At 44.5% G+C, this 23,258-nt stretch overlaps 1 protein-coding gene across 1 annotated transcript in view; it reads right to left on the bottom strand.

Moving 5' to 3' along the window:
- Positions 1-6,105: 6,105 nt before the first annotated feature.
- LOC139248267 (uncharacterized) overlaps positions 6,106-23,258 on the bottom strand; it is a 151,527-nt gene continuing 134,374 nt past the window's right edge. The window contains exons 6-7 of the mRNA XM_070872075.1: positions 16,753-16,849; positions 6,106-8,257 (exon numbers count right to left, since the gene is read on the bottom strand). Of these exons, the coding sequence (XP_070728176.1) occupies positions 8,090-8,257; positions 16,753-16,849 (265 nt within the window). The 3' untranslated portion in view covers positions 6,106-8,089. The remainder of the gene's footprint in view (positions 8,258-16,752; positions 16,850-23,258) is intronic.

The following is a 23,258-nucleotide window of genomic DNA, read 5'->3' as shown; positions in this document are numbered from 1 at the left end:
ACAGGAAGCAGAGAGTCGGGATTAACGGGTCCTTTTCAGAATGGCAGGCAGTGACTAGTGGGGTGCCACAGGGCTCAATGCTGGGATCCCAGATATTTACAATATACATCAATGATTTAGATGAAGGAATTGGGTGTAATATCTCCAAGTTTGTAGATGGCAATAAGCTGGGTGGCGGTGTGAGCTGTGAGGAGGATGCTGAGAGGTTGCAGAGTGACTTGGATAGGTTGGGTGAGTGGGCAAATGCATGGCAGATGCAGTATAATGTGGATAAATGTGAGGTTATCCACTTTGGGAGAAAAAACACGAAGGCAGAATATTATCTGAATGGCGGCAGATTAGGAAAATGGGAGGTGCAACGAGACCTGGGTGTCATGGTACATCAGTCATTGAAAGTTGGTATGCAGGTACAGCAGGTGGTGAAGAAGGTAAATGGTATGTTGGCCTTGGCCTTCATAGCTAGGGGATTTGAGTACAGGAGCAAGGAGGTCTTACTACAGGTGTACAGGATCTTGATGAGGCCTCATCTGGAATACTGTGTTCAGTTTTGGTCTCCTAATCTGAGGAAGGACGTTCTTGCTATTGAGGTAGTGCAGCGTAGATTCACCAGACTGATTCCCATGATAACAGAACTGACATATGAGAGACTGGATTGATTGGGCCTGTATTCACTGGAGTTTAGAAGGATGAGAGGGGATCTTATAGAAACATATTAAATTCTGATGGGACTGGACAGGTTAGATGCGACAAGAATGTTCCCAATGTTGGGGAAGTCCAGAACCAGGGGACACAGTTTAAAGATAAGGGGTAAGCCATTTAGGACTGAGATGAGGAAAAACTTCTTCACTCAGAGAGTTGTTAACCTATGGAATTCTCTACTGCAGAGAGTTCTTGATGCCATTTGATTGGATTATTCAAGAGGGAGTTAGATATGGCTCTTATGGCTAAAGGGATCAAGGGGTATGGAGAGAAAGCAGGAAAGGGGTACTGAGGTCAATGATCAGCCATGATCTTATTGAATGGTGGTGCAAGCTCGAAGGGCTGAATAGACTATTCCTGCACCTATTTTCCATGTTTCTAAGAATAATCAGCCTGTTTTGTGCTGAGAACATCCCAAATTTGATCAAGATGACTCTGGATACAGTCGCACAGAAGGATGTGTCCTGAGCATAACCCCGCTGATGCGGGATTCCGAGACAACAGCAGTCCCACGAAGTAACGGGCAATGGTGTGTCAGCCCCACAGCCACTAACATGACTGTGGGAGGAGTAACTCACTGCCCTATCACTACTTTTGCTTCACGACCAGAGAAGAGATTAATATTCAGAGACATATTATATACCCAGAATTAAAAGAAGAAACTGTCGAAGGAACGGTGGTAGACACTATAAAGGGGGGATACGAGGGCTTCGAAGAGCCTCAGGGAAAACCCATTCCCAAACTAATTGGGGAACAGACAGCGTTGGAGAAGAGTGTCCGTGAGCAACGACAAAAATATACGACTATGAAATTCTGGGCTGAATGTTCATGTACATCCTTGAATAAGAATTATATCACATGTATTAGTGATAGTGCAGATGTTGATTGTACTTATGTTACTGTTTGAATGGTGCTTTAGATGTAGGAGGAGGATGAAAGCGCTGGTAAAAGCTGCTCAGAAATACAAAAGGAAACCTTCGCTGAAAGTAGGTAACAGGGGAGACGAACCAAACCAACACGAATACCTGATATGAATCGTGAGTGTTTCAATCCTATCGCCTGATCAACTAAATCAGGGCGGAGTCTTACGAGTCTAGTAAGGTAACAAAAAAAAATTGGTCATGGTGGGTCAATAGAATAACCATATGGCCAAAGGGGGGATTGAAGGGGGTATTAAAGAGTTAAACATGCCTTATGCTGGAAAGGCAAAAACAAAATGTTGCTTACGTGGCAAATTATTCGGTGCAATCGCAGAACAATGGTGTAAGTTCCTGTTATTCAGAATGGAGCTCTTAAGCCTAGGGAGTAAGTTCCTGTTAGTGGTAGGAGGCAGGATGCAGGATGCATCTGTTCATACCCAAGGAGGATACTGGAACAATTAACAAAGTTAAAATTAAATAATCTGTAACAAAGTGAAAAAAATTGTCACGTAGTAGAAAGACTGACCAATGATAATGTAAATGATGACTTTGCAAAAATTCTGTATAAAGCAGCTCCGAATGTGTTCAAACGAGAACGGTTGGGAAGGAACTGGTGTAGACCGTGTCTCCCTTGATCAAGCAATTAAACAATTCTTTTCTCCACAACAGACCTGTGTTGAGTGTGTTTGTCATACTCCACATCAAGCACCAAGAGTTTTGCTGTCCACATCATTAACAGAAGTAAAAATGTTGCACCTGACAGGAGACAATGGACTAAAATTAACTTTTGCGGGAGTGCAGAAGTATCACTGGGCGCTAAAGATTTGATTCTGCCGGGCACTTCTGGTTTAGCGCTCCATGAAGGAAGTGGAGCATAAAATCAAGCGTTATAACTGCCATTAGAGTGCTAAAGGGAGCGAGAGGAGTAATAGCGGCAGAGTGCTGAACAATGTTTTAAAGGCTCCTTCCTTGGCTAGACTGGCGAATGATACTTAAAGGGTTGATGGTGGATAGGCAATGGCAGACATTTAAAGATCACATGGATAAACTACAACAATTGTACATCCCTATGTGGCATAAAAATAAAAAAGGGAAGGTGGCTCTACCGTGACTAACAAGGGAAATTAGGGATAGTGTTAAATCCAAGTTTATCCATGTGATCTTTAAATGTCTGCCATTGCCTATCCACCATCAACCCTTTAAGTATCATTCGCCAGTCTATCCTAGGAAGGAGCCTTTAAAACATTGTTCAGCGCTCTGCCGCTATTACTCCTCTCGCTCCCTTTAGCACTCTAATGGCAGTTATAACGCTTGATTTAATACTCCGCTTCCTTCATGGAGCGCTAAACCAGAAGTTCCCGGCAGAATCAAATCTTTAGCGCATATAAATTAGCCAGAAAAAGCAGCACACCTGAGGACTGGGAGAAATTAGGAATTCAGCAGAGGAGGACTAAGGGTTTAATTAGGAGGGGGAAAATAGAGTATGAGAGGAAGCTTGCAGGGAACATAAAAACTGACTGCAAAAGCTTCTCTAGATATGTGAAGAGAAAAAGATCAGTGAAGACTAATGTAGGTCCCTTGCAATCAGAATCAGGTGAATTCATAATGGGAAACAAAGAAATGGCAGATCAATTTAACAAATACTTTGGTTCTGTCTTTATTAAGAAAGACACGAATAACCTCCCGAAAATACTAGGGGACCTAGGGTCTAGCGTGAAGGGGGAACTGAGGGAAATCCTTATTAGTCAGGAAATGGTGTTAGGGAAATTAAAGGGACTGAAGGCCAATAAATCCCCAGGGCCTGATAGTCTGCAGCCCAAAGTACAAGGAAGTGGCCCTAGAAATAGTGCATTGGTGGTCATTTTCCAACATTCCATGGACTCTGGATCAGTTCCTATGGATTGGAGGGTAGCTAATGTAACACCATGTTTTAAAAAAAGAGGGAGAGAAAACAGGGAATTATAGACCGGTTAGCCTAACATCGGTAGTGGAGTCAATTATTAAAGATGTAATAGCAGCGCATTTGAAAACCAGTGACAGGATCGGTCCAAGTCAGCATGGATTTATGAAAGGGAAATCATGCTTGCCAAATCTTCTAGAGTTTTTTGAGGATGTAACTAGTAGAGTGGATAAGGGAGAACCAGTAGATGTGGTGTATTTGGACTTTCAAAAGGCTTTTGACAAGGTCCCTCACAAGAGATTAGTGTGCAAAATTAAGGCACATGGTATTGGAGGTAATGTATTGACGTGGATAGAGAAATGGTTGACAAGACAGGAAGCAAAGAGTGGGAATAAACGGGTCCTTTTCAGAATGGCAGGCAGTGACTAGTGGGGTGCCGTAGGGTTCAGTGTTGGGACCCCAGCTATTTACAATATACATTACTGATTTAGATGAAGGAATTGAATGTAATATCTCCAAGTTTGCAGATGACACTAAGGTGGGTGGCAGTGCGAGCTGCGAGGAGGATGCTGCAGGGGGATTTAGACAGGTTAGGTCAGTGGGCAAATGCATGGCAGATGCAGTATAATGTGGATAAATGTGAGGTTATCTACTTTGGTGGCAAAAACAGGAAGGCAGATTATCTGAACGGTGACAGATTGATAAAAAAGGGAGGTGCAACGAGACCTGGGTGTCATGGTACATCAGTCATTGAAAGTAGGGATGCAGGTACAGCATTCAGTAAAGAAAGCAAATGGCATGCTGGCCTTCATAGCGAGGGGATTTGAGTATCGGAGCAGGGAGGTCTTGCTGCAGTTGTACAGGGCCTTGATGAGACCACACCTTGAGTATTGTGTGCAGTTTTGGTCTCCTAAACTGAGGAAGGATATGCTTTCTATTGAGGGAGTGCAGCGAAGGTTCACCAGACTGATTCCCGGGATGGCAGGACTGACATATGAGGAAAGACTGTATCGGCTATGCTTATACTCACTGGAATTTAGAAGATTGAGAGGGGATCGCATAGAAATGTATAAAATTCTGGCAGGACTGGACAGGTTAGATGCAGGAAGAATGTTCCCGATGTTGGGGAAGTCCAGAACCAGGGGACACAGTCTAAGGACAAGGGGTAAGCCATATAGGACCAAGATGAGGAGAAACTTTTTCACCCAGAGAGTTGTGAACCTGTGGAATTCTCTGCCACAGAAAGTTGTTGAGTCCAGTTCATTGGACATATTAAAAAGGGAGTTAGATGTGGCCCTTACGGCTAAAGGGATCAGGGGGGTATGGAGAGAAGGCTGGGGTGGGGTACTGAAGTTGCATGATCAGCTATGATCATAGCCATGATCATACTGAATGGTGGTGCAGGCTCAAAGGGCCGAATGGCCTGCTCCTGCACCTATTTTCTATACTTCTATGTTTCTCGCCCTTAAAGGGAACGGAAAATGCTGCATTGATTGAATCCTAAGGCTGTGGATGACGTCACAATCTCCGGGGCGCAAGAGATCGAGGTGGTAAGTGTCAGCACCAGCACAATCTCACACGGAAAATTAGTGTGTGTCGTTGATTTTACAGCGTCCGGTCGGTAACCCTTCCTGCCCCATTACCGCCCCCCGGAGGGAGGCGCAAACCAGGCCAATTTCTCCCCTAATTTCTTTCGGCATTAGGTATTCCTTATTTCACAGTTTTGAACAGGGTAGTATTAAGACATAAATCATTCCTACAAGTGACTGTATCACTTTAGCTCCGTGGTAACTGTCTTGCCTCGGAGTAAGGTGATGGGACCAAGCCTCACACCAGGACGTAACATATCATTTAGAATGAGACATCAGTGCAGCACACAGAGAATGTGAACCCCTCTGCTCGCTCAGCTGAATGTAAAATATCCCACTGCACTATTCGAAGAGGTGCAGGAGAGTTCTCCCTGTGTCCTGGCCAACTTCTAGCTCTGATGAAGGGCAATGCTCAATGCATGAACAGTTTTCCTTTCTTCATAGATGCTGCTCAACTTGCTGAGTAATTCCAGCATTTTCTATTTTTGTTTCAGATTTCCAGCACCTACGATATTTTGTTTTTTGTTCTGTCAGCTGTGGCCAAGTGGGTAGCACCCTCGCTTCTGGGTCAGAAGGTTGTGGGTTCAAGTCTCACTCCGGAGACTTGAGCATAAAATCTAGGCTGACACTCCAGTGCAGTGCTGAGGGAGTGCTGCACTGTCGGAGGTGTTGTCTTTCAGTTGAGACGTTAAACTGAGGCATGGAAGTAAAAGATCCCATGGCACTATTGTCCTGGCCAACATTTATCCCTCAATCAGCATAACAAAAACAGATTATCTGGTCATTATCACATTGTTGTTTGTGGGAGCTTGCTGTGCACAAAATGGCTGACGCGTTTCCTACATTACAACAGTGACTACATTCCAAAAGTACTTCATTGGCTGTAATGTGCTTTGGGACGACTTGAGGGGTGCTCTATAAATGCAAGTCTTTCTTTTTTTAAGGTAAAAAGTGTTATTTCTTTCATAAATGAAAACAAATTTACAAAAAACTCCTCTTTAAAACCAGCTGAAAAGTTTTTTTTATTCGCATGTGTGCTTTAAGTAGACATTTCACAGATATTGCTGGAACCCTTTGGACCAGTGAACATGGATCACTTGCAGCATTTTAAACAAGGCTTTGTAACAATAACCGCGGTAGTTCAGTCAAACTTTGAAACAACGCTGACATTTTTCAAGTTCCATTCGCTGGAGTTCCTCCGTGGACACAATTGGGAATTTGTGCCCAAATTGCGCCTGAAGATGCGGCCATTTAGCCGAGGTGAAATTGCCTCCAAGTGATAAGCTTGATCGTAAAATTACCTGTGAATAGTTGCAATCAATGAGCGCAATTGAAAGGTAACTGGAACAGAGGCAATGGGGCCTCAAGATGCTGGGGTAGAGTGGTGTAATAGGTGGGGAAAGCAAATTCCCCTTCAGACTGAGGCTGGAGACTGCACAGTAAGTAAAGCTTATCTCTCTATCCTGCAATTTTTTACATTAACGAATTTAAATGACTGTGTGGGGAGTCTGGACTATCAATAACGGTCTCTTCCTTGTGGATGACTGACAGCGCAGACACCAGTGACAAAGTTTCCCACAAGAGGGCCTTCAATTTTGCCGAGGATTAAGGGCCTCCCCGAAGGGGTAGAGACTTGGTAAAAAGTTTAATGACCTGACTAGGTCAGGGAAGGTAAGAAACTCAATTTCCCATGACTTTCTTCCATACCCAAGGTAAAACATGTTGAGCAGTGCAGGGTCCCAGCCTACAACATCTCCCCGCCCCCACACCCCCCATGGATACAGACTAGTAGCTCCTTTAATTCCTCCAAACACTTTTTAATCTTTATTTTTCAGTCTTTGTAGGGCAAAAATACACACAATGCCCGTGAAAGGGTGAAGAGTGTGGGGTCCCAAACCTCGCGGCCAAGGTGGAAGCTGAAGTGGATGTAGAGAGTCCACACAGTACTGGCACAGGATTCCCACTGTTATCTCCTCTCCTCCCCTCAGCCCCCACGAGTGGGGCATCTCACTCTTGGTTAAGGAAATCATTCTAACTCATTAAGAAACCCCTCGAACAAGCGTAATTGGAGAAAACTTGTATTTCGGAGCTGGGGGCTGTGACCAGTTTGGTGGACAGGGACTCGTTCAGACACAGGGTTTAAGGGGACGCACTTAAAAGATCACAGATACTTGTGTATATTGTACTTGAGCCTGCAACTCGGTTCTGCACCATTTTCTATGATCTTTTAAGCCACATTAACTTGTTTGTGCACAGATTACGCATGTATCTGGGCGCAAATCAGGAGTAAACTCCGGGCCATTAATGGCAGACACATATTAAAATATAAGCCATTACTATGCCTCTGCAACAAGTGTAAACTTGTATACACTACTCAAGAGAATGCCACTTTAAATTTAAACTGATGTGAAACTAGATAGTAGGATTTGCCGGGGTAGATGCAGGGAGAATGTTTCCCCTGGCTGGGGAGTCTAGAAACCATGGGTCACAGTCTCAGAATAAGAGGTCGGCCATTTAAGACTGAGATGTGGAGGAATGTCTTCACTTTGGAATTCTCTTCCCCAGAGGGCTATGGAGGCTCAGTCGTTGAGTATATTCAAGATCTATAGATTTTTGGATATTAAGGGAATCAAGGGATATGGGGAGCAGGCAGGAAAATGGAGTTGAGGTGGAAGATCAGCCATGGTTTCACTGAATGGCAGAGCAGGCTCGAGGGGCTGAATGGCCTACTCCTGCTCCTATTTCTGCAGGTGTTCTCTCATTTGCCCTTCTCCTGAGGTTTTCCCCTCGAAGTTCCAGCGGACAAACGGGAAAACGCCCCCTGCTAATTCACCCATCGTCACTCACAGCTCACGTGCTTGATAATGTCACCTTCGCCAATAAACTTCAATTGTTGTGGATTCCTGATGAAGCTATTCTTTTTCAACAGGTGTAGAAGCCAGTGAACATGGGTGTGAACCTACAGAATAACGTCAGCAGTGTTACTGACTCTCCTGTTTCACTTTCTTTCTATTTATTAGTTTCTTTAACTGTTTTGCAACATCACTGGGGTTTCTGTGGATCCCCCGTCTGTCTGTTCCTTTCATTTTGATCCACTTGACAGAGGGATAACCTCGTGTAATGAATTGCTGCTGGCACTGGCTCAGAACCTGCAATCAATGTTAAAAAGAAAGACAAAGTTAAACCGGGTTTAACCAACACCAAGACCCAGAAATCCCAAGAGAGGAATCTGATTATAACAGCAATAAAACTGGAATTTAAACTGATAGGAAACTACAGATACTGGCGGTGTTTCGCAGGGGCTTCCACTCACTGACACAGTTTCCCAGGGTTGCCGCTGCTCTTCCGCCGAAGTTCCGAGACTTGAACCGCATGTTACACCAATCGTTCATCTTTCCCATTCGCAACAGCTGAAGATGTGCAATTCCGATTAACTATTGCCAATTATTTTTTTGTAATTTTTATGATCAGCAATATAGGATTTTAAACAGGTGCCTATTGTGAAGAATGGCTCTTTCCACAATTATTAAAATTTTACACACCAGGGGACCGAAATTTCCCCCTGACTAAGAGTAGGTGCACTCAGTGTTTGTGAAGACTTTTCTCCGCCCAATCCATGGGCCGGAGAAGCTGGCGATATTCAGGTTTTGGTATTTTCTTGGGTCGGGGCGGATATCGGATCATCAGTGGGGTGAAAGTGCCATTGGATCGGGTCGGCAAAGCTGCCAACACCCTACAGCATCTTCAGCACATAAATCTTCATAATTCTGTAACCTTTAAGTCATTTTCTCTTCAGCTCTCAAAACCATGGCACTCTTTACCTACCTTAGTCTTTACTTCCTCTTACAAGCTTCAAGCTTTCAAAATCTAAGATTAGTGTGACTTAATGGCTATTCCCGATTATCCAGTCTTCTCTCCTACCTTTTTGAACCTTGGTGAGGTCCTCCACTTTGGCCCTTGACCGTTCGCCTAGTTTTCACAACTATCCAGTAATGAGATTATGGTGTATGTAAGATATCCCAAAAGTACTTAATTACAAGACCAAGCAGAGTGTCATAATCTATTCCTATGCCTCTCTGTGTTTGACTTTGTATTTCACATTCTGCATTTAACTGCCTGTTTCAGATGTACATTGTTCATATTCATAATTCTGAAACATATTACAGGTCACCTTACAAGTTCAACATTGTGCTAAAACATTAATGAATGGGGTAGAATGGCAGAGTCAGTCTGTTTTCAGTCTGTATAACGGATTGCAGATCCAACTTCCCACTCCATTCCTGGAAAGTGGCTAGTTTTCAGAACTACCTTCTCGTTCTCAACATGACAGTTACATATATTTCAAAATGAAAGCAATTGCAAAAAAACTGAAGATCGGTTAAATTTAGGGTGGTCATTTTGCTTGTAACTACAATAGTTGTATAAACAGTTTACATTTCATTTGCTTTTAGCTTTTGAAGCTCTTTTCCCAGATAAAGATCCACACTCACTGGGCTTTGTGTGGTTTGGCTCTTTAAGTACTTGCAGGAACTGCAGAGAAAATATCGCGACCCTGTACCACGGAGCTGAGCCGATCGTGGCTCTTTGCTGGTTAGAAGCAATCTGATTTATTTTACTGATTGCAGTTTTATGCCCTCTTAGATGTTCAGCGTTCACATGATTAGGTAGCTCACAGTGACCACGGCTAATAGAGTTGGTGTGGGATCTATTGGGCTGCGACTTTAGTGGTGAATTGGCGAGGTTTTCAAAGACTTGAAAATGGCTGCATCTTTAGTGGTGAATTGGCGAGGTTTTCAAAGACTTGAAAATCCAGTCGGTTAGTCATAGCAGATATAATTACCTGGGTGTCTTTTGCTATACCTGGTGTCCACTAAATAAACATTGGCATATATTTTAAAACAGCCCTTCCAACCAGCCTCTGTGGCCATCAGATCAGGTCCAGGGTATTAACTCTGTCTGTGTTTATGCGAGCAAGTAAGGAAGCAGGTTCAACTATCTGTGGGGTGGGTGGGGGGAAGCCGGGGGGGCGGTGGGGGCAGAGCAATTAATCCTGCTGCACCTAATTGTTGGAGTTCTGAAAATTATAGTTCTTATCCTACCTTATTCACAGTGCAACATTTTGGTTCTTTCTGGGGAAAATTGTATTTTCTGCACCTTACAGATCAGTCCTTCAAATCTAGAGTTTTAAATACTGAGTGTGTAGATAGCTTTAATACAGATTGTACCTCTGGGCACACACACACACATACAACTACCCTCCCCACCCCCCACTCCTTTTGACTGCATTGTATTTTTGAGTAAAGGAAGTATGGAAGAAAAGCTGCCAGAAGATTAAGAGGAAACATCGATTGTCATAAGGCAGCTGTTTGGTAGCAACGAACATTGTCAGGAAGTACAAATAACAATTTTGTCCCCAAGTTATGAATCGGATCTTAGCCTCATGGAAACTATACTGCAACATCTTTAATCTAAATCATTTTAAATATTTGAAATGTTGTATCTCAAGATATATCATTGATCAAAAAAGGAAGTGGACAGCAAGCAGGATATCAAGCAGGTCAATCTTTTAAAAAAATGAACAGACTTCAGATTCTGAGTAGATGAAATAAGATTAAACTACAACTTTTGACTTATTATAAGACTTTATATTAAACTGTATATTCTCAACTGAATGGAATGTTTCCATGACATTGTGTAGTGCTAATATTGAATTGCTAGTTGTGAGAGCTCAGATCATTTTCTGGGCTTAGTGCCAGTCATCTCACTGAAAAGTAATTGCATTTGTTTTGGGAAAACATTTAAAAAATCAAATATCAGCTAAAGTAAAGGTTTCACTCAGGAGGAAAACTAATCAAAGGAAATGAGAACTCACCTGCCACCCCCAGCTATACTTAGTGTCAAAAACATTGCTGTCGTGGCAAAAATCCCAATATCTGCACCTATTATTTAGCTATACAACAACACTGACTGCACTTTAAATACTGGCAATTGGTTGCAAAGCACTTTGAAATCCTAAGGTGTAATATAATTGTTCAGACTGGGACCTGGTTTGCCATGGTGTTCCCCAAGAGTCAGTTTTGGATCCAGTATTCTTTTTAATTTTTATGAATGACCTACACTCGGGTTTAAGGAGCAGCACTATAAAGTTTGCAGATGATATGGAACTTGGCAAAGTAGTAGATCATAATGAGGATAGTTACAGGCTTCAGGATGACATGGACAGGATCGTAAAATGGGCAGAAGCATGGCAGATGGATACAATGCTGAGAACTGTGAAACAATGCACTTTGGGAGGACTAACATGAAAAGACAGTGCACGATAAATGGCACGATTTTGAAAAGTGTGGATGAGCAGAGAGACCTTGGTGTTCATATACACAAATCCTTAAAGGTGGCAGGGCAAGTTGATAAGGTGGTTAAAATATGGGTTACTTGGGTTTATAAATAGAGGGATAGAATATAAAAGCCAAGAGATCACGCTGGAACTTTATAACTCACTGGTTAGGCCTCAACTGGGGTATTGTGGACAATTCTGGGCATCACACTTCAGGAAAGATGTAAAAGCCAGGATGTTACCAGGGATGAGGGACTTCAGTTATAAGCAGAGGTTGGAAAGTTAGGACTGTTCTCCTTGGAACAGAGAAGGTTAAGAGATGACCTAATAGAGGTTTTCAAGAATGAGGGGTTTTGATAGAGTAGAGAGAAAAACGATTCCCTGTGGCGAGTGGGTCAATAACCAGAGGTCACAGATTCAAAATCACTGGCAAAAGGTCCAGAGGGGAGCTGAGGAGAAATGTTTCACTCAGAGTTGTCAGGATCTGGAACACTCTCCCTGAGAAGGTGGTGGAAGCTGATTCCATAAATAACTTGAAAGGAGAGTTGGACAGGTACTGGAGGATGAGTAACTTACAGGGTTACGGACACAAAGCGAGGAAGTGGCTCGAAGCACAACTGCTCTTTCAAAGAGCCAGCACAGGCACGATGGACCGAATGGCCTCCTTCTATGCTGTAATTTTCTATAATCGTTCTCTCAAAATCACATCTTTCTTTCCCTTTCCTTATTTTGCTTTCTGATTTTGAATTAAATATTCTAACTTACACTTTCCGGTTTAGATTCTATGGGCAGGATTTTAACTTGGAAGTGTATAGGGCACGGACCTGGATGATGGTCGGGAAACCCAGGAGAAATGGTTTCCTCTCAGGCCCTGTGGGATTTAATGGCAGGGCCTGATTAACATTTTGTTCCTCAACTTCCAGCGGGGCTGAGTGGCTGTCGGGCAGGTGGGCCTTCGGCACTAGGCTGCAGACAGGGAGCAGAGAGGAAAGAGGGATCGTAAGCCGGGATGGGGGGGGGGGGGCGGTGTCCTGTGAGCGGTATCAGAGGAGGCAAGGATCAGAGGGGTGGAGGGGGGGAGAGTAGGAGAATGGGGGCGGGAGCAGAAGGCCGGGGTGGTTTTGGGGGGGGTGGGGTGTGTGGGGGGAGGTCAGTGATCGGAAGGCTGGCTGGGGGGGGAGGGGTTGGAGATTGGAGGCAGGGACGCTTAAGCAAGGGGGTAGGCTCTTACCTCCTGGATTCAGCAGTGCCTGCCTTCCGATAGCTGCCAGGTTCCGAGAGTTAGTTTTAAAATGGTGCTACAGAAAGAGGCACATAGCCTCCTTATAATATTTAAAGTGTCAACCCGCCTCCTGCGAGCAGGTTGGTCACCTGCAAACCCCCCCCCCTCTCCCGGCGGGATTCAGGTATCTAACACTAACATCCCACCCGACCCAAATCCGCCCGTTTTGGGGGTTAAAGCTCCCTCCTGATTGGTTGAGGAGACACGCTGTTGCTTACCTACTCACACAGGACCCAGATCCCCTGTTTCAGACGCCCAATGAATGTAAATTGTTGCTCCCGAGCTCAGGAAAATCTGTGAGCAGCTATAAACCTAGTGAACAGCGAGCGCCATTCGCTCACTGCGGGCCGAAAAATTCTGGCCAATGTTTTGGTGTCAGTGCTGAACTGTTAGCTGTGGGCAATGTGAGTCCAGGCCTCAGGTATCACTCCTGTTTGTATCTGTAGGTTCTGCATCACATGCTGTCATACTAAGCCTGGTATTATTCATTCTTGTTGCCAGAAATGTTTTAATAATGATTTTTAATTATAAAAAGATCCTATTATTTCCCAGTAATCAACTGTAGATTATTTCTCCATAAATGTATATTTCTCATTGATATCTGGTGCTAATTTGGCTACCATTATTCCTTCAGTGTGGAGGTCATCACACATTCGTGGATTAATAACACACAGTTCACTGATCTTCATAGAAGCAGAGAAATTTACGGCACGAGGAGGCCATTCGGCCCATTGCGTCTGTGCCAGCCGAAAATGAGCTATTGCACTTTCCAGCTTTTAGTCCATAGCCCTGTAAGTTACGGCACTTCAAGTGCACATCCAAGCACTTTTTAAATGTGGTGAGGGTTTCTGCCTCTACCACCCTTTCAGGTAGTGAGTTTCCCCACAACCCTCTGTGTGAAGAAATTTTCCTTCAAATCCCCTCTAATCCTTCCACCAATTACTTTATATCTATGCCCCCGGTTATTGACCCTTCTGCAAAGGGAAGCAGGTCCTTCCTATCGACTCTATCCAGGCCCCTCAGAATTTTAAACACCTCAATTAAGTCTCCCCTCAGACTCCTTGGTTCTGCGGAAAACAACCCCAGCCTATCCAATCTTCCCTCATAGCTAAAATTCTCCAGTCCTGGCAATATCCTTGTAAATCTCCTCTGTACCCTCTCTCGTGCAATCTTCCTGCAATGTGGTGACCAGAACTATATGCAGTACTCTAGCTGTGGCCTAACTAGTGTTTCATACAGTACAAGCATAACCTCTTGTATTCTATGCCTTGGCTAATAATAGCATGTATCCCGAATGCCTTCTTAACCAACTTATTTACCTGTTCTGCTACCTTCAGGGATCTGTGGACATGCACTCCAAGGTCCCTTTGTTCCTCTACACTTCTCAGTGTCCTACCATTTATTGTTTATGCCCTCGCCAAATGCATTACCTCACACTTCTCCAGATTGAATTTCATTTGCCACTGTTCTGCCCACCCGACCTGTTCATTGATCATCATCATCATCATAGGCAGTCCCTCGGAATCGAGGAAGACTTGCTTCCACTCTTAGCACGAGTTCTTAGGTGGCTGTTCAGTCCAATAAGAGAACCAAAGTCTCTGTCACAGGTGGGACAGTTGTTGAGGGAAGGGGTGGGTGGGACTGGTTTGCCGCACGCTCTTTCTGCTGCCTGCGCTTGATTTCTGCATGCTCTCGGCGACAATACTCGAGGAGCTCAGCACCTTCCCAGATGCACTTCCTCCACTTAGGGCAGTCTTTGGCCAGGGTCTCCCAGGTGTCAGTGGGGATGTAGCACTTTATCAGGGAGGCTTTGAGGGTGTCCTTGTAACGTTTCCTCTGCCTACTTTTGGCTTGTTTGCCGTGAAGGAGTTCCGAGTACAGCGCTTGCTTTGTGTCTGGCTTGCGAACAATGTGGCCTGCCTAGCGGAGCTGATCAAGTGTGGTCAGTGCTTTAATGCTGGGGATGTTAGCCTGGTCGAGGACGTTAATGTTGGTGCATCTGTCCTCCCAGTGGATTTGTAGGATCTTGTGGAGACATCATTGGTGGTATTTCTCCAGCGACTTGAGGTGTCTGTTGTACGTGGTCCATGTCTCTGAGCCATACAGGAGGGCGGGTATTACTAAAGCCCTGTAGACCATGAGTTTGGTGGCAGATTTGAGGGCCTGGTCTTCAAACACTCTTTTTCTCAGGCGGCCAAAGGCTGCACTGACGCACTGGAGGCGGTGTTGAATCTCGTCGTCAATGCCTGCTCTTGTTGATAGGAGGCTCCCGAGGTGTGGGAAATGGTCCACGTTGTCCAGGGCCGAGCCGTGGATCTTAATGACTGGGGGGCAGTGCTGTGCAGCGAGGACAGGCTGGTGGGGGACCTTTGTCTTGCGGATGTTTAGCGTAAGACCCATGCTTTCGTACGCCTCAGTAAATGCGTTGACTATGACTTGGAGTTCAGCCTCTATGTGCGCAGACGCAGGCGTTGTCCGTGTACTGTAGCTCGACGACAGGGGTTGGGGTGGTCTTGGACCTGGCCTGGAGATCGCGGAGGTTGAACAGGTTCCCAGTGGTTCTGTAGTTTAGTTCCACTCCAGCGAGGAACTTGTTGATTGTGAGGTGGAGCATAGCAGCGAGGAAGACTGAGAAGAGGGTTGGGGCGATGACGCAGCCCTGCTTGACCCCGGTCCGGATGTGGATTGGGTCTGTGATGGATCCGTTGGTAAGGATCACGGCCTGCATGTCGTCGTGGAGCAGGCGGAGGATGGTGACGAACTTTAGGGGGCATCCAAAACGGAGGAGGACGCTCTATAGACCCTCGCGGTTGACAGTGTCAAAGGCCTTTGTAAGGTCGAAGGCGGCCATGTATAAGGGCTGCATTTTTCCTGCAGCTGTCGCGCTGCAAAAATCATGTCCGTTGTGCCCCGTAGGGGACGAAATCCGCACTGCGACTCCAGGAGGAGCTCCTCGGCCACAGGGAGAAGATGGTTGAGGAGGATTCTAGTGATGACATTCCCAGTGGATGATAACAGGGAGATTCCTCTGTAGTTGCTGCAGTCAGACTTGTCCCCTTTTTTAAAGATGGTTACGATCACTGCATCTCTGAGATCTCCCTGCATGCTCTCCTCCCTCCAGATGAGAGAGATGAGGGCATATATTTGTTGATATCTTCCTGCAGTCTACAGCTTTCTTCCTCACTATCAACCACACAGCCAATTTCTCTATTATCTGAAAACTTCTTGATCATGCCCACTACATTCAAGCCTAAATCATTGATATATATCACAAAAAGCAAGGGACCTACTATTGAGCCCTGCGGAACCCCAATGGAAATAGCCTTCCAGTCACAAAAACACCTGCCGACCATTACCCTTTGCTTCCTGCCTCTGAGCCAATTTTGGATCCAACTTGCCACTTTCCCTTGCATCCCTTGGGCTTTTAATTTTCTGACCAGTTTGCCTTGTTGGTCCTTGTTAAAAGCCTTGCTAAAATCCATATACACATCAAATGCACTGCCCTCATCGACCCTCCTCAAAAAATACAATCAAGGTCATCAGACGCGACCTTCCCTTAATAAAATCCATGCTGACTGTCCTTGATTAATCCGTGCCTTTCTAAATGATGCCTCAGAATTTTTTCCAACAATTTGCTCACCACTGAGGTTAGGCTGACTGGCCTCTCGTTACTCGGTCTATCCCTTTTTCCTTTTCACAGTAAGAGCTGTCAGTAAATAAAAGAGAGGACCCAAAACTAGACAGAACCACCCCAGAGAATTCACAGTGCATTATTATAGAACATATCTCCATTAAATTTAAAAGTACCACGTCATCTTTGAAATTAGATGTCATCCACGACCCTTGAGGAGATGACTGCCTTGCAATCCCTCCCAGGTATTTGCTGTTCTACAGATAAACTATTATACAAATTAAACCATAATCTGTTATAAATGGATTTCTACAGTGCATTCAAATGGATTCACAGCTTCTCAGCAGACTAAAAGGATCAGAGTGTGGGTCACCATTGATTCAGATGCAGTACTTACCTTATTCAAAGGGTCAGGAAGCTGCTGATCATAATAATCTCCTGTGATCACCGTTACAGTGGTTGCGCTGGACAGTGGTTTAAATTTTGAAATGTCTCTGTAATAAAAAAAAAATTGAAATACGTAAAGAGACCGAACTGGCCACAGGATCTTACCTGAAAATCTCCAGGTTACAACACAATACATAAAAAGTCATCATTTCAGAACCTTTTTCCTCTTCTCTCAAATTCTAAGTTTCCTTGAATAATGCATATCTTATTTGTAATGATTGTTGGGCAGAATGAAAGACTGGTTACCATATTTTCCATGAATTTCACAAATTATTGCTTTGAATATGAATTTCTAGTTTGTATTATAAAACACAGTGGACAGGAATGATTCACATTTATACTCAACCAATCAGAATTATGTCCCATCACAAGGGTTTCATTTAAAAATAAGACTTCTATACAAACGCATTGGACACTACAGTCTTTTACCTGGTCAACATTACCCTGTTGTGTGTCATTCCTTTCACCCCATGAGGAGACCCAGTACATTGCAATTCTCCTCTCACCAGGAAGCCACTCTAATGTAAAATGTTTCAGGCATATCAAATAATGGCTTCATGAAGAAACCACAAACTCAATTTTTGGCAACACCTTGGTTACTATTTGAAAAGTGCCTGAATTAGGAATACCCAGCAATGGACGATTTTTAGTTTCTTTGCAGAGCATGTCACACCTGATGTCAATAATTTCATAGACATCTCTCTTGGGAGATGGATCTTTACCAGTTTTATATTGTAATAGAAAATAAGACAACTTCATACTGGGAACACTATACCTATACTATCCCTCCAAAACATTGTTCTCCTCTTTTGTTCTTTATCTCTTGAAGGTCTGTCACCTTAACCAGCACTAATCGTGAGCGAGCCGCGACAGTGAGTGTCAGCGGTTTAATTCAGTGAGGAACATTACAATCAGGTCTGATCCTCTCCTTGCTTGATTTCCATATAAACACTTAATTGCCATAATTTGCCGGAAGTATGGTGCAAACCCCATTTAAAATTTTGTTTTTAATTTATTCGTTTATGGGATGTGGGCATCACTGGCAAGGCCAGCATTTATTGCCCATCCCTAATTGCCCTTGAGAAGGTGGTGGTGAGCCACCTTCTTGAACCGCTGCAATCTGTGTGGTGAAGGAACTCCCACAGTGCTGTTAGGGAGGGAGTTTCAGGATTTTGACCCAGCGATGATGAAGGAACAGCGATATATTTCCAAGTCAGGATGGTGTGTGACTTGGAGGGGAACTGGGAGGTGGTGGTGTTCCCATTCGCCTGCTGCCTTTGTCCTTCTAAGTGGTAGAGATCGTGGGTTTGGGAGGTGTTGGTAGATGGTATACACTGCAGCCACAGTGGAGGGAGTGATTGTTTAAGCTAGTGGATGGGGTGCCAATCAAGCCATTCTAATGCAACATACAATAAAAGCTAGTTTTCATTGCCACAACCCGCTAAAATACGAAATACATAAAATCATCAAGTTTACATAAGCCCACAAAGTGAACCTCATTGATCATTTTAGTACTGATCATTTATTTCTTCATCTTTTTTTGAATAAAATGTTTCTTTCATGATGTAGTAGATGATTTGTTTTGATGCCACAATGCAGATCATCATCTCCTAACTCAGCAAAATCTGAGCTTTTCATTCAGTAAAGTTGTGAATGATTGCTTGAGTGAAACATTGCAGGAGTCATTGTAATTCCTGAACCAAATGGCAAACTTTCTTGCCCTAGAACATTGTATTATTCTGAATGGGATCAAAATAACAAATTTCAAGAAAGCATGTCAAAAACATGCAAAGAAGCACAATTTAACCAAACAACATTTTATGAAACTGAGTGAAAGAACTAAGAAGCAATTGCCTAACTGTAGATGTATGAACACCCTGATCGAGCCCCTGCATGATCCAAGAGGACACAAACTGTGGCTGAAGTGAACAAAGTGGGAGGTGGGTACCAATGCTTTTGATGCATTTTTTTAAATAATGACCAAGACTCGGTAGTAGTAAAAGGTATCTGTCCTGCTACAAAAACAACAGAAAGAATAGTTTACTCTCAAATAGGATTATTTATACTTCAACTAGCAAGAAGTCACTTGCAGCTTCAAAATTCATGTACAAAATGTCTTTGGACAGAGATAACCATTGTCCTGCTCAATGCATTTAGTGCTATTGTAACTTTGTTCTCCAGATTGTCTGATAATAGCTGTTCTAAACTGCCCTGCCAGCTAAAGGCATCATTTACTCGTCCACATCGCTGGTACCTAGTATCACAATACAAGCTTGTCCTCCAATGTATTTATTCTGTTTCTACAACAAAATACACTTGTATTTCTAGGTTGCTCATCGTGTACAAAGAAATACCTCCAAGCACTTTAGGGTAACTGGATGTTGGCTTGACTGACATTAACTGGACAAGGTTTTGGCTCATGCAGCTCTTAATGTCAGATAGATAGCTCGAGGGTGGCAACAGCCATGGAGAAGCAGATTGAAAAGTTGGTGGTATACATGCGGAAACCCACTCCATTCTTCTGGATAATGTCGCCGAGGAGTAGAATGTAAAATGAAGAGGAGGGTGCCAAGGATGGAACCCTGTGGTACATCATGAAGAGACTCTAGTATCAGAACCAGGCTGCAGGGTTAAACCTGCAAGCACAGCAGATGCAACACCTGCCCTTTTACCTCCTCCCTTCCACTAACCAGGACCCCAAATACTCCATCCAGGTGAAACAGCGATTTACTTGTACTTCTTTCAGTTTAGTATACTGTATTCGCTGCTCACGATGTGGTGTCCTCTGCATTGGGTAGATCAAATGTAGATTGGGTGACTGCTTTGTTGAACACTTCCGTTCAGTCCGTAAACGTGACCCCGAGCTTCCGGTCGCCTATCACTTTAATTCTCCATCCCACTCCCACTCTCATCTCTACGTCCTCGGCCTCCTACACTGTTCCAATGAAGCTCAACGCAAGCTCGAGGAACGGCACCTCATCTTTCGTTTGGGCACTTTACAGCCTTCTGGACTCAACATCGAATTCAACAATTTCAGAGCATAACCTCTCGCCATCTTTGGCTCCCTTTCTCCCCCCATCTCATGTTTTTTTTCTTTCTTCTCTTTTTTTCTCTTTGTCTATAATGGCAGCTGGTCACTACTAAGCCATTCACACCCTCTTCAGATTAACCTTTTTCTAACCTCTATCATTACCATTTCAATTCTGCCCATCATCCTTTTTGTCTCTCTAATCTCCCCTGCCTTCCACCCTAGCACAGACCTTCCCTTTTGTTCTTTCCTCCACTTCCCCCTTTCAGTGCTTGTTCAGAATATGCTCTTTTCAAACATTCGGCAGTTCTGACGAAGGGTCGCCGACCCAAAATGTTAACTCTGTTTTTCTCTCCACAGATGCATCATGACCCGCTAAGATTTCCAGCATTCTGTTTTTATTGCAGGGTTAAACCGCCACTCGTAGTAATTTATTTCATAGAATCATACAGCACAGAAGGAGGCCATTTGACCCATTGTGTCCGTGTCGGCTCTTTGATAGAGCTATCCAATTAGTCCCACTGCCTGCACTTTCCCCACAGCCCTGCAATATTTCCTTGTTCATGTATACATCCAATTCCCTTTTGAAAGTTACTACTGAATCTGCTTCCATCATCCTTCCAGGCAGCGCATTCCAGATCACAACTTGCTGCATAAAAATATTTCACCTCATTTCCCCCTGGATTTTTTGCCAATTATCTTAAATCTGGTTATTTTGAGAAATTAACATTTGATGTTAAAAATTCACCAGCGCCCCCGACCTGTGAGGGAACACCATCACAGCAGGCTGGGGATAAAAGGAGGAGCCAACCACTGCAGAGAGCAGTGCGAGCTGGTCCAGGAGTGCGACCGCTTCGAGGAGGGCGACTGGACCTACGTCATCGAAGTCCAGGCAGCCTATTGGGTCGGGATCCTAGTGGAGGAGGAGCAACGAGGCCCGATTGAGACCAGTGGGGAGCGGAGATCGGGACCAGCAATCGGAGGCGGTAAGCAGTGGAGGAACGATGGGGTCGCGGCCCAGGAGCGGCGCAGCGTATAACAACAGTGGGGTCGGGGCACAGCAGCGGCGCAATGAGTCACCTGGACCTGATGGCTTACATCCTAGGGTCTTAAGAGAAGTGGCGCAGAGATAGTGGATACATTGGTTGTAATTTACCAAAATTCCCTGGATTCTGGGGCGGTCCCAGATTAGAAAACCACAAATGTAACACCACTATTTAAAAAAGGAGGCACACAAAATGCAGGAAACTATAGACCAGTTAGCCTAACATCTGTTGTTGGGAAAATGCTGGTGTCCATTATTAAGGAAGCAGTAGCAGGACATTTGGTAAAGCATGATTCAATTAAGCAGAGTCAGCATGGTATTATGAAAGGGAAAACATGTTTGGCAAATTTGCTGGGGTTCTTTGAGGATGTTATGAGTAGGGTGGATCATCATCATCATCATCATAAGAACATAAGAAATAGGAGCAGGAGTAGGCCATAAGGCCCCTCGAGCCTGCCCCGCCGTTCAATAAGATCATGGCTGATCTGATCATGGACTCAGCTCCACTTCCCTGCCTGCTCCCCATAACCCCTTATCATTTAAGAAACTGTCTATTTCTGTCGTAAATGTATTTAATGTCCCAGCTTCCACAGCTCTCTGAGGCATCGAATTCCAGAGATTCACAACCCTCTGAGAGAAGAAATTTCTCCTCATCTCAGTTCTAAATGGGCGGCCCCTTATTCTAAGATCATGCCCTCTAGTTATAGTCTCCCCCACCAGTGGAAACATCCTCTCTGCATCGTCCTTGTCAAGCCCCCTCATAATCTTATACTTTTCGATAAGATCATCTCTCATTCTTCTGAATTCCAATGAGTAGAGGCCCAACCTACTCAACCTTTCCTCATAAGTCAACCCACTCATCCCCAGGATCAACCTAGTGAACCTTCTCTGAACTGCCTCCAAAGCAAGTATATCCTTTTGTAAATATGAAAACCAAAACTGCACGCAGTATTCCAGGTGTGGCCTCACCAATACCCTGTATGGCTGTAACAAGACTTCCCTGCTTTTATACTCCATCCCCTTTGCAATAACGGCCAAGATTCCATTGGCCTTCCTGATCACTTGCTGTACCTGCATACTATCCTTTTGTGTTTCATGCACAAGTACCCACAGGTCCCGCTGTACTGCAGCACTTTACAATCTTTCTCCATTTACATAATAACTTGCTCTTTGATTTGTTCTGCCATAGTGCATGACCTCACACTTTCCAACATTATACTCCATCTGCCAAATTCTTGCCCACTCACTTAGCCTGTCTATGTTCTCCTGCAGCCTCTTTATGTCCTCCTCACATATTACCCCTCCTCCCATCTTTGTATCGTCAGCAAACTTGGCTACGTTACAATCTATATTAACGACTTGGAAGAAGGGACTGAGTGTAAGTAGTTGGGGTCCCAGCACTGATCTCTGCGGCACCCCACTAGTTACTGATTGCCAACCAGAGAATGAACCATTTATCCCCACTCTCTGTTTTCTGTTTGTCAGCCAATCTTCTATCCATGCTAATATATTACCCCCAACTCCGTGAACTTTTATCTTGTGCAGTAACCTTATGTGTGGCACCTTGTCAAATGCCTTCTGGAAGTCCAAATACACTACATCCACTGGTTCCCCTTTATCCACCCTGTTCATTACATCCTCAAAGAATTCCAGCAAATTTGTCAAACATAACTTCCCTTTCATAAATCCATGCTGACTCTGCCTGACCAAATTTTGCTTTTCCAAATGTCCTGTTTACTGCTTCTTTAATAATGGACTCCAACATTTTCCCAACAACAGATGTTAGGCTAACTGGTCTATAATTTCCTGCTTTTTGTCTGCCTCCTTTTTTGAATAGGGGCATTACATTTGCCGTTTTCCAACCTGCATAATAGGCAGTCCCTCGAAACGAGGATGACTTGCTTCCACGCCAAAAAGGGATGAGTTCACAGGTGTTTCAATGAAGGACCTAATATTCCAGATCCCGAACTACATCTTGGAGGGTGGAAGATGCCTGTGCTTGGATTTTTTTTAACATGTGGTGGCTGTTGCACACCAGCCATCACATGGGCTTGACAGAGCTCGGTCTTGGTCCAGTGGCAAGGATTACCCAAGACGACTGGAGGCCAGCTCTGCTGCACGGACCTAGTGCGCACACATAGCAGTGTAGGCTGGCTCGTGCTGCCCCAGTGCCCTTGCCTCTTCTGGGCTCAGACTCACGCCTCTCCTGGGCCACAGTCACTTCCTTCTACAAACTCTTGTCGCTCCTTCGCCCCTCCTGCTGTGCCTGCCTGCACAGCAATCAGCGACCTGACTTCGCAGCCGTCGCCCTCCTGCAGTGGTATGCCGCCGCACGCTGCTCCCTCTGATGGCCCCGGCCTGCTGATGGTCTTGCAGACCGTAA

This window comes from Pristiophorus japonicus, chromosome 1, assembly GCF_044704955.1.
Source record: "Pristiophorus japonicus isolate sPriJap1 chromosome 1, sPriJap1.hap1, whole genome shotgun sequence".
In the NCBI taxonomy this organism is placed as follows: domain Eukaryota; kingdom Metazoa; phylum Chordata; class Chondrichthyes; family Pristiophoridae; genus Pristiophorus; species Pristiophorus japonicus.
The sequence above is the reverse complement of the archived record's forward strand: the minus strand, read 5'-3'. Positions and strand labels throughout refer to the sequence as shown.